This window comes from Peromyscus californicus, unplaced genomic scaffold (genome assembly GCF_007827085.1).
Source record: "Peromyscus californicus insignis strain IS unplaced genomic scaffold, ASM782708v3 Scaffold_20__1_contigs__length_68692818, whole genome shotgun sequence".
NCBI classification, from domain to species: Eukaryota; Metazoa; Chordata; class Mammalia; order Rodentia; family Cricetidae; genus Peromyscus; species Peromyscus californicus.
This window is the reverse complement of record NW_026294503.1, coordinates 9,313,504-9,324,742: the sequence shown is the minus strand read 5'-3', so window position 1 is coordinate 9,324,742 and position 11,239 is coordinate 9,313,504. Positions and strand designations below refer to the sequence as shown.

Below are 11,239 nucleotides of genomic sequence, written 5' to 3'. Positions count from 1 at the left end.
CCGCCCTTGTGATCCCATTTCTCCTTTAATTAATCAAGAGGGATTCAGTCTATGTGCTCTTGATGTTATCACATGCTGCTGAAGTCAGAAAACACGTCTGACAGATTTCTAGATAGAGTTTTAAAACATTTCCCAATTTGTTTGACTCCTAGGGCGAGAATAACTGACATGATGAAAAATTCACAAGTTTTTTTTCTTTTTCTTTTGAATGATTGTGTCTATCAGAAGAAATTAACTTTTATATTTTTCATAGTGTTCACAGGCAATATTTTCCAGTCAGTAGGTTGGATATGTCAAAATCGGTGGAATGGATAGATTTTAAAGTCTAAAGCAAATGAAAAAAATTCTATTTGTCCTACTTCAAGGAATTATTCAGTGCTGAGCCCTGCACATTTTTATCTGGTCTAATAACACTGAACAGATTGCTGTTTCTCTGTCCACATGACTTAGCTTTGCAGTCCTCTTAAAAATTTTTATTTACTTGATGTTCTGAAGGTTCAAACAAATGCCTTTGCCTGCTAACAAAGTTTGTATTATTAAAAACAATGAGGAATGCATGTTTTCAGGGCTCATCATTTAGTATTGAATAACCAATTGATGAGCTCTTCCCTAGGGAAGATTATTTTTCCTGCTCTCCACATTCCTTAGCTGCCTGCAGCTTTTTGTATCGGATTGAGTCCTCACACAAGTAACATTATATAGATGAGCAGGTTGTACTTACTTACTTAGCAAACACACACACACACACACACACACACACACACACACACACACACACACAGCATGCATGTAACAATTAATGAAAAAAGAGACCATGAATTTGAAAGAGAGCAAGTAGGGATATATGGGAGGTTTGGAAGGAAAAAAAAATGATGTAATTATAACCTCAAAAATAAAACAAATAATTTTAAAATGAATTCAACCAATAGTTAACCATTAAAGTGGTACATGCCTTTAAGCGGGAAGAGTTGGGAGGATCTCTTGGAATTTGAGGACAGCTTGCTGTGCGTAGCAAGTTCCAGGCCACTTAGGGCTACAGAATGACATCTTGTCCAACATAAAATAAAATAAAATGGAGGGCATACTTCAGATAACACCCATTTATTTTGTCTTTATATGGATTAAACAGCTTTGATATTTGAAAAAGATTAATTTTAGTAATAATTTCTAAAATAAATAAAATTTAATTTTTACATCATTATAAGAGTTTACTGTCTTAATATTAATATGTTATATGCTAATGTATATTAATAGGCTTTCTCCCAAAATGGGGGTAGAAAACAATAATTAGCCTTTCATCATCTGGACCTTATTTTTCCTCTGGACTCCAATGTTTCCAACTGGAAATGAAGATCTGATCAGACAATTTTCTAAGATCTCTTTCTAACCGTTATAGAATAAAAGGAAGCCCAAGCTTCCAATCTCTCAGGACTTGAATCTCATATATTATCATCTACAGAAAGTTAGATGTCTCTTTCCTCATCTATAAGTGTGACCAATTGGCAGCTGTATTGAGGGCTACAGAGGTTTAATTGAGAACGAGCCTTTAATGCTCTGGGACAATTTGTGCACAAACTGGATGCTGCTCTAAATGGTAGGATCATATTTTAAGGTCAAGGAAAACATAAAGCTGAGCACATGATGCAGTCTAGTACTTTCCATCCTGGCACTTGCAGAAGAGAGGAGGGAACATTGCCGTGTCCTTTGCCACCAGAGATGTCCCTATGCTGTGATGAAATGGGACCTGTCAGGGTTTAAAAACAGAACGCCATCAGGGACCGGGCACCACATCTTGGCAAGAAATGCTTCGCATAGTTTCCACCGTCACAGGCTCTCCTTCCCACTCACACACTGCTTCTATTTAAATCCCAGGCCCCTCTCTCAAGCACATTCTCTCTTTAGCCAGCGCCCAGACTGTCAGCAGAGAAGAAACAGGTAGCATGGCTCCCGGAGAACAGGAAAGGGAGGTGGGGCCAGCCAAGAGTGCCCTCCGGAAGGTACGCACAGCCACCCTGGTTATCAACTTGGCCCGTGGTTGGCAGCAGTGGGCGAATGAGAACAGCACCAAGCAGGCCCAGGAGCCTGCAGGCTGGCTGCCTGGAGCAACCAACGACTCACCCCACACTCCTAAGCCAGGGGCATGCCCCAGTCCCCACCAGCATGCCTCCAAACCTCCATCTCCAAAGCCAGATGGACATGGAAATGGACAACACTCAGAAGACGCCTCCGCGGTCTCCCACATCAAAAGGAAAGAGGTGACCAGAACAGTTGTCAGCAAGGCTTATGAGCGAGGAGGAGATGTGAACTACCTGAGCCATAGGTACGAGAATGACGGGGGTGTGTCTGAAGCTGTCCAGCCACAGAATGACATTGACAGAATCCTCCTCAGTCATGACTCGCCAACACGGAGAAGAAAATGCACCAACTTGGTATCCGAGCTGACCAAAGGCTGGAAAGTGATGGAACAGGAAGAGCCCAAGTGGAAGAGTGACAGCATGGACACCGAGGACAGTGGCTACGGAGGGGACATGGAGGAGAGACCTGAACAGGATGCAGTGCACATGGTTGCTGCCAGGATCAAACGCCCCTTGCCCTCCCAGTAAGTGAATGCAGCCTTGCACTCCTTGTGCCTCAGGCACCAGAGTTCCAGCAATAGAAACAGAGAGGGAAGGGGATGCATTGCCAGTTAGACTGAGCCCTTTAGGGTGGGCACATCTCTGGCCTGAAAGGACAGCGCTAACTTAGGACATGTCCTTCTGGTCCATGCCAACACTGCCTCACCGACAGCGGGGAACTGATGTCAGCATTGTTCTCCAGCTTCCTGAATTGAATTTGTATGTGGGCCCCTTTCTTGGTGTGGTAGAGACATATGCTACAAGCTTAGAGAATGAGACACCCAGAAACTAAGACACACCAAGTCACAGGAGCAGTAAGTGAGGCACCAGGAAAGGCTGAACCGGAGCTTGCATTATCACCCTTGTGCTCCATGCATTCCCTTAGTATAAAGCAAAGCATCAGTTTAATTGATCTCAGTGACTTCCAGAGTGCAGGGTTTTAGTCCAACTAGATTGAAGGGCTTTAAAAGAGACAGAATAATGGCTTTTGTGTGAGCATGCATGTGTGTGTGTGTGTGTGTGTGTGTATGTGCATGTGCAAGTCTGTTTGCACATAACCCCCTATGCGTGGGCGTGGAGGCCAGAGAAGTATGCCAGTTGTCTTGCCCTGTCGCTCTCCCCTTTTATATACAAGACAAGGTAGCTCACGGAACCTGAAGCTCGCAGCTTTGGCTCATCTGGCTGGCCAGCGAGCACCCAGGAATCTGCCTGTCTGCTTCTCAGTGCTGGGACTACATGAGCATTGGCCATGCCTATATGTGTTTTTATTTTATTTTATTTTAATGTGGGGTTTTTATTTTATTTTAGATTCAAGGCCAGGTCCTCATTTTTGAACATCAAGAACTGTTACCCACTGAACCATCATCTCTCCAACCTAGCTTGATGTTTTACTCCCTGCTCCCTTACCCCATTCTAGTAAAAAGAATGCTTTCCTTGGATTTGGAACAATTACCAACTTGTAGAAAGAATCAGAGGCCTGGGTCTCAAGCCTGTTAGGAAGGAGGATAAAGATCATAGCTGCTCATCAACCACAAAGGCACTGCCTTTCAGATGGTAATCCTGACACATGTGACCCCACTGATCCATTAATCAATTAGTGATTGTCCCTGGGCAGTGCCAATACACAGAGGAGCTAATTCTCCCCAGCATGCCTGTGTGGAGTGGGACAAGCAGCTGAGGTTCTTCAGTCACGAAGACAATTAGGCACTGACTGTCCAGTGGGAGGCACCACAACTACCTCCCTTCATAAATATCCCAAACTTGGACTAGGAAACTCATTCTTAGGCCCCCTTGACATACTGAAGCTGAGGTGAAGGACATTGATTAGAGAGCTTTCCTGTACCATACCACTCGAATAGATATATAAAACTCCTGGTTTTATTTTCTGTTAATTTTATTGACATTTAATAACTTATTCAAATAGTTACTCCCCAAATGACAGAACCATGATAAAATTGGTTCCCATATTGTCATTATAGTACTAATAACCTGCCTTCAGGTAAGAAAGCAACAATAAGATCATGCCATTTTTAGAGAGGACAGATTAGGAATAATAATGTTTCTGCTAATAAGGCTAAACTTTTCAAGGTACTTTGCCTATCACATCTGGTACAATTAACTATTTTGCATATTCTTAGAGGGAAAATGATTGACTATTGGCTATGAGAAAATGTACAGATAGAGGCTCTGAATTCAATGGTGGTCTCCTAAAATATGGGTGATATGGTAAGAGCTTTGCTGTCAATTTATACTATATTATCTTTTTAAACATCAATCTAAATCAGTGGATCTCAACCTTCCTAATGCTGTGACTCTTTAATACAGTTCTTCACATTGTGGTGATCCCCAACCACAAAATTATTTTCATTGCTACTTCATAACTGTAATTTTGCTACTGTTGTGAATCATAATGTAACTATCTGTTTTCTAATGGTCTTAGGTGACCCCAGTGAAATGGTTGTTCAACTCTCAAAGGGGTCATGACACACAGGTTGAGAACCACTGCTCTGAACCCTTTCACCTGAAATTTTGAAGCATACAATAAGATGATATTATTGTATTTGGTGACCTAAAAGATCTCTAGAATGTAAGAATTTCTAATTCCAATTTAAACCTGACACTTTCATACTTTTAACAACTAAAAATGTAAAATCATTCATATGTTTGTTGGTATAAAAAAGATCCATTGTGGTATATATCTTCCAAATGTTTTAAAATAAGATTTTTTTTAAAGTTGCTTGAGACAGGGTTTCTGTGTAGCTCTGGCTGTCCCGGAACTCACTTTGTAGACCAGCCTGGCATCAAACTCACAGAGATCCACCTGCCTCTGCCTCCCAAGTGATGGGATTAAAGGCGTGAGCCACCATGCCTGGCTATCCTTATTTTCTAATTCTTGTTTTGTTCCATTTCCTTTTATTTTGGGGAATTACAATATAACAATGAAATCAGATTTTGAAAATGCTTCTTTTAAAAGATGATGGCTTCTTCATAGATTTATTTCCAAACTAACAACTCTTATTCTCAAACATTGAGCTCCAATACGCAGAGCACCTAAGTTCCTAACTAAAAGTAGAAGACAGAAATTATACCTTAAATTAAACAAAAAGCCATAGAACCTGTAGTTTAAACACATCACCTCCTGATGCTAGTGTAAACAGTTTTCTACTATACCTTTTTTTCTTTATAAAAATTACAAAATAGTCATAATACCCACATAAGAAAATTTAAGGAGGTCATATGTTCAATTGGTCACCTGGATGCCAATGTAATATTTTTCATTTGTGCATAACATCACTGAATTCTTCAGCCTTGTGCCTCTACACATAAGTTGCAAATGCAACTTTATGTTACCTGGATTATATTTGTGAATGTCTTTTAGGGTGCTTTCTCCACTAGCCAATGGCTACCCAAAGAGTGCTTAGATGGTATCATGTAAAGGACAGATGGAGTAGTAGCTAAGCTGCCATGAACTCCTAAAGGCTGAGCATATGACACTTCAGCATGGAGCAGAGCTCTGTGCTAATGAGACTTTACTGCATCACATAACGACCTTCTGCAGGCTCTCATGCGTTGTAGCTGGATGGATGCTTATTTTCAAATAAGCCACCAGATTTTTTTTCTCCTTGAGCCAACTACGATCATTAGATTATGCCTGTCTTCATCACTGTGGCTTCAAGGGTACAAGACTGACTCTTCTAAGATTTTCTGGCCACACTGGGAAGGTGAGCAGACAGCTAACAGCAAAGCAGTGACAGCTCACTTTTAACAGGGCTGAGTGAAATCTAGTCCACTTCAATATGCTGTTGCTTTTAGCACTATTTCAAACTGAAGGGACTGTAATAAACATGTGATGTACAGTATTGTGTGTTTTTCCCAGTTAACCTTGCTGCATGTTTTTCTCCATATGACTATGAAAGTGTAACATCAGAGCATTCCCTTCTAATTCTAACCTAACAGTGAGACCACAGTAATAGGACTTTCTGAAACATAAACATGGGAATTAGTGAAACTTCGCCATCTAGTGGATGTTATTTTTCTTTGAAAATGACTTTATTGCACTTAAACCACATACAGGTCTGGTGTCTGCACTTGATGGGCTTCATGTCTTCTTTATGGAAGGAGAGCAAACATTTGTCTCCTGGCACCGGGAGGAAGTGATGAGTCTCATCAACTCAGGGTTATCCTGACAAAACCGACTTAGGACCACAGGGGTAGAAATGGTTAGTGATTCACTGGCCCATTTGTCATCTGAGCAGAATTTAGCAAGTGTGTACATTGACACATAAACCTGGCCACTCTTGGGCTTACAGCAGTGAATTAGGAGTGCTCAGAGTCCTGTCATGCCACCATAGCGAATGCAAGACTTCTCTTCACATCTTCAATCCCAATGTATCCAGGCATAAGGCCACTTAGTACTCCACAGGGTAAAGGTTTTTTACCTTGGGAAGATGGAGTCAATTTTTTTTTCTTTTTTATAAAGAAAAAGTGTACTAAATTGGAGATACTGAAGCAACAGAGAAGTTTTTCAAGTACAAAAATTAGCTATTTGAAAATTAGGTCTGCATCCTCTTATCATAATTCAATGTTTCAAAAGCCGAGTTTTGTAGTTTTAATAAAAAATGCATTCCAAATTCCAAGGGAACACACACAGAGATATATATGTGCATGCACTCATGTACACGCATACACCCACAGTTACTTTGAAACACAACCCATTTATCACATGCTATCCCTGAATGCTGGTGGCATCACATTGATTGTAGCTTCAGTCTTGCAGAATCCTTCCTCTGCTACAGACTCAAGCAGTATTTCTTATGAGTTGCATACTGACCTCTTGTGACAGTTTAATTTGGCTTCAGATTCCAGTCTTAGCCTACCACTTAATAGTTTTGTCTTTAGAATGTTCTGTAATCTTTCTGGCTCCAGTTTCTTCATCTATACAGTTGAGCAAAATATTACCTATCTTATAGATGATTGTAGAGAATAACAATGAAGTGTTTGGAAGAATGTTAGCACATAACATTCAGTAAGACACAATCTATTTGTGAATTCTGATGCCTTAAAGAATTGTGTACATTGCCGGGCGGTGGTGGCGCACGCCTTTAATCCCAGCACTCGGGAGGCAGAGCCAGGCGGATCTCTGTGAGTTGGATGCCAGCCTGGGCTACCAAGTGAGTTCCAGGAAAGGCGCAAAGCTACACAGAGAAACCCTGTCTCGAAAAACCAAAAAAAAAAAAAAAAAATTGTGTACATCACTAACACTAGACTCGCATGGAAAAATGCACAAAATTCTATGCATAACTACTCCAATCTGTATAGTAGTACCAAATGCATGTTTGGGAAGTACCTGGTTTCAGAAGCCCTCTGAGAACTGGTTCCAGTTCAGCAATGTTTATAACATGAAACATATTAGAAACAGATACTTCCACACTATAGATAAGGGAGATTTTGTAGTTTGTTTTGTTAAACTTGAGTTTAATATTATCGGTGTTTAATCTATTATTGTTAGAGAAAGTGACCTAGGATATAAAGTAAGAATGATATAAGAAATCACTTTTTTGTAAGTCGTACCATGCATTTTATCATCCTATGAACTATAAAGACTTACACTCAGATGCACACACATGGGAGGTTTAAAAGGAAATGACACTTGCTGTTCATGTGTCAACCTTGCTTCTCCACCTTCTCTCCTCCAGGGCAAACAGGTACACAGAGACACTCAACTGTAAGGCCCAGCGGAGATACAGCCAAGTGGACAACTTGAAAGGGAGATGGCAGCAGTGGGCTGATGACCACATACAGTCACAGAAGCTCAATCCCTTCAGTGACGAATTTGACTATGACCTGGCCATGTCCACTCGGCTACACAAGGGAGATGAGGGCTATGGCCGTCCCAAGGAGGGAAGCAAGACAGCCGAAAGGGCCAAGCGAGCCGAGGAACACATCTACAGGGAAATCATGGAGTTGTGCTTTGTCATCCGCACAATGGCTCGCCACAGACGAGATGGCAAGATCCAGGTTACTTTTGGAGAACTCTTTGATAGATATGTTCGGATTTCAGATAAAGTAGTGGGCATCCTCATGCGTGCAAGGAAACATGGACTGGTGCACTTTGAAGGAGAGATGCTATGGCAAGGCAAAGATGACCACGTTGTGATTACTCTCCTTGAGTAAGTCCTCAAGAAATCAACTCACCACTGTTCTACTGTTAATTAAAGGCAGGCTGCTCTGGAATGTTATCAATATTAAATTATTTTATATAAATGGCTTTTGGTATTTTTTCTATGAGGTTACTACATGAGATTTTAACAAAACACACTCAAAACATTTTAGGAGTATACAGACTTTTAATATATAATCAGCATATTGATATTTGAAATATTACTCTTTTAGGCAAAAATATTTGTCTTTCATTGATGAAATTACTACAGATTTAAAATTACACATTACAGGTAAGAAAGCTGACCTTAGATAAAGTAGAACAACATTACAATGTAAGTCATTTTTAGGGGAAAAGTCCACTAAATTGCATAAAATTACAAGTTTGTCTTTTTTCTAAAAAAAAAAAAAAAAAAAAGTCACTAGGCTAAACTGGCCTTAAACTCAGACTCTATTTGGCTAAGGATAACCTCAAACTCCTGACGTGCTGGCCTCTACCTTCTTAGTGCTGGGACTGTAGGGGACTTATATGTGATCATTCCCACTTTATAAAGTGCTAGGAATCAAACCCAGAGCCTCATACCTGCCAGGGAAGTAATCTTATTTACTAGAATATTCCTCAGTCCTTTCAAAAACGTTATTCCATCACCTTTGGTATTCAATAAGGTGCTGAAGTTCCTCTGTGTGGTTCAATTCCAGTGGGGTTCCTTCAGTCAGCCTCTCTTTTTGATTTCACCAAGTCACACAGAGAGAGATGCTATCAGTGGCCTTATTACCAACAAAGAAGACAGTATATCACCAGGAAGTAGAGTGGAGGTGGGAGGTCCATCAGCAGAGAAGTAGAGTGGAGGTGGGAGGTCCATCACCAGGGAAGTAGAGTGGAGGTGGGAGGTCCATCACCATGGAAGTAGAGTGGAGGTGGGAGGTCCATCACCAGGGAAGTAGAATGGAGGAGGGAGGTCCATGGAAGTAGAGTGGAGGTTGGAGGTCCATCGCCAGGGAAGTAGAGTGGAGGTGGGAGGTTCAGGGAAGTAGAGTGGAGGTGGGAGGTCCATCACCAGGGAAGTAGAGTGGAGGTGGGAGGTCCATCACCAGGGAAGTAGAGTGGAGGTGGGAGGTCCATCACCAGGGAAGTAGAATGGAGGAGGGAGGTCCATGGAAGTAGAGTGGAGGTTGGAGGTCCATCGCCAGGGAAGTAGAGTGGAGGTGGGAGGTCCAAGGAAGTAGAGTGGAGGTGGGAGGTTCAGGGAAGTAGAGTGGAGGTGGGAGGTCCATCACCAAGGAAGTAGAGTAGAGGTGGGAGGTCCATCACCAGGGAAGTAGAGTGGAGGTGGGAGGTTCAGGGAAGTAGAGTGGAGGTGGGAGGTTCAGGGAAGTAGAGTGGAGGTGGGAGGTTCAGGGAAGTAGAGTGGAGGTGGGAGGTCCATCACCAAGGAAGTAGAGTAGAGGTGGGAGGTCCATCACCTGGGAAGTAGAGTGGAGGTGGGAAGTCCAGGGAAGCAGAGTGGAGGTGGGAGGTTCAGGGAAGTAGAGTGGAGGTAGGAGGTCCATCACCAAGGAAGTAGAGTGGAGGTGGGAGGTCCATCACCAGGGAAGTAGAGTGGAGGTGGGAAGTCCAGGGAAGTAGAGTGGAGGTGGGAAGTAGAGTGGAGGTGGGAGGTCTAGGGAAGTAGAGTGGAGGTAGGAGGTCCAGGGAAGTAGAGTGGAGGTGGGAGGTCCATCACCAGGGAAGTAGAGTGGAGGAGGGAGGTTCAGGGAAGTAGAGTGGAGCTGGGAGGTCCATCACCAGGGAAGTAGAGTGGAGGTGGGAGGTCCAGGCTTCTTTGTCTTAGTGGAGTTTCATACACAAGTCTGATTTTTGCTTAAAGCCTTGGTGAGTGATGGTGCTTACATTATGTCAATAACTGTGCAATGAATAAAAATATAGAAATTCTATGAAGTGGATGTTGGCTGGAGAAAATCTTATAGAATTACTGAATATAAAACCTGAGACATTTTTCCTTTCTGTTCTAACAAAGAAAATGCCACAAGACATAGAAGTCTTCCTCTCTCTCTCTCTCTCTCTCTCTCTCTCTCTCTCTCTCTCTCTCTCACACACACACACACACACACACACACACACACACACACACACAAAAACAAAACAAAACGAAAACAAATATCAAAGAAAGCTGCTAAATTTAAAATGGTTACAAAAATGGCTATAATATTTTGTGTTAAATACAAAAAAGTCATATCTCAAAATAATAGGAATCTATAACTGTTACATGTTAGACAAACTACAGCTTAAACTACTTTAGAAATTGTCAAGAATGATTGCTTCAAACTGAAAATTCCAATACTTTAAAGGAAACATATACAATTTTGTTTTCTATACCGTTGGAGTCATTAGTCATGACTAATATTTCTAGCGAAATTTCTTTGTATAATACGCACATGTGTTGTCACGGTGGGACTCCTGTCAGACTGAGGAAAAAATAGCAGAGTAAGAGCAGTTATAACTTTTGTTGTTTTTGTATTATTTTTGGATTAGATTCCAAACCATCTCCTTTATACCATATATCATCCAGTTCTAAATTCCTAGTAGCATGGACTTGCTCTCCCAAACCCCAAGGCTTTCCTTTTGATTTTCAGTCTTCCCTAGTGTTTGCAATGGCAGGCCCTTCGAGCCTCCACCTGAATATTTGCAAGTTGCTGACTGCCTGATTCCCAAGTTCATTCCCCTCTTCACTCTGCTCACACCCTGAGAAGGGAAGCTCTGAGCTTGGGGCTATTTTTCTTCCTTCATTGGGTAGCAAAATGAGACCATAGTCATACTCTGCTTGGTTTTTGGTTTTTCTTTCCCTTTGAAACACCAGCTGCTGTCCTAATTATCAACAGAAATAATGTAAAATTACCAGAGCCATTTCTTCATGGTACAGTTATAATTTTGTGTAAGCTAGAATTTTGTTACACCCCCTCTGCTC

The 11,239-nt window shown here is 41.6% G+C and overlaps 1 protein-coding gene across 1 annotated transcript; it reads left to right on the top strand.

The window, feature by feature from the left end:
• Nucleotides 1-1,851: 1,851 nt before the first annotated feature.
• On the top strand, nucleotides 1,852-8,343 carry Abra (actin binding Rho activating protein). The gene is made up of 2 exons (XM_052747403.1): nucleotides 1,852-2,599; nucleotides 7,811-8,343. Exons 1-2 carry the CDS (start codon nucleotides 1,941-1,943, stop codon nucleotides 8,286-8,288), a joined length of 1,137 nt encoding a protein of 378 aa, XP_052603363.1. The 5' UTR covers nucleotides 1,852-1,940; the 3' UTR covers nucleotides 8,289-8,343.
• Nucleotides 8,344-11,239: the final 2,896 nt, after the last annotated feature.

Excerpts from the sequence above, each read along its gene's own strand:
- Abra (XM_052747403.1), top strand. The coding sequence starts at position 1,941 with ATGGCTCCCGGAGAACAGGAAAGGGAGGTGGGGCCAGCCAAGAGTGCC. Across the intron at positions 2,600-7,810 it reads AAACGCCCCTTGCCCTCCCA|GGCAAACAGGTACACAGAGA; the intron begins GTAAGTGAATGC and ends TCTCTCCTCCAG.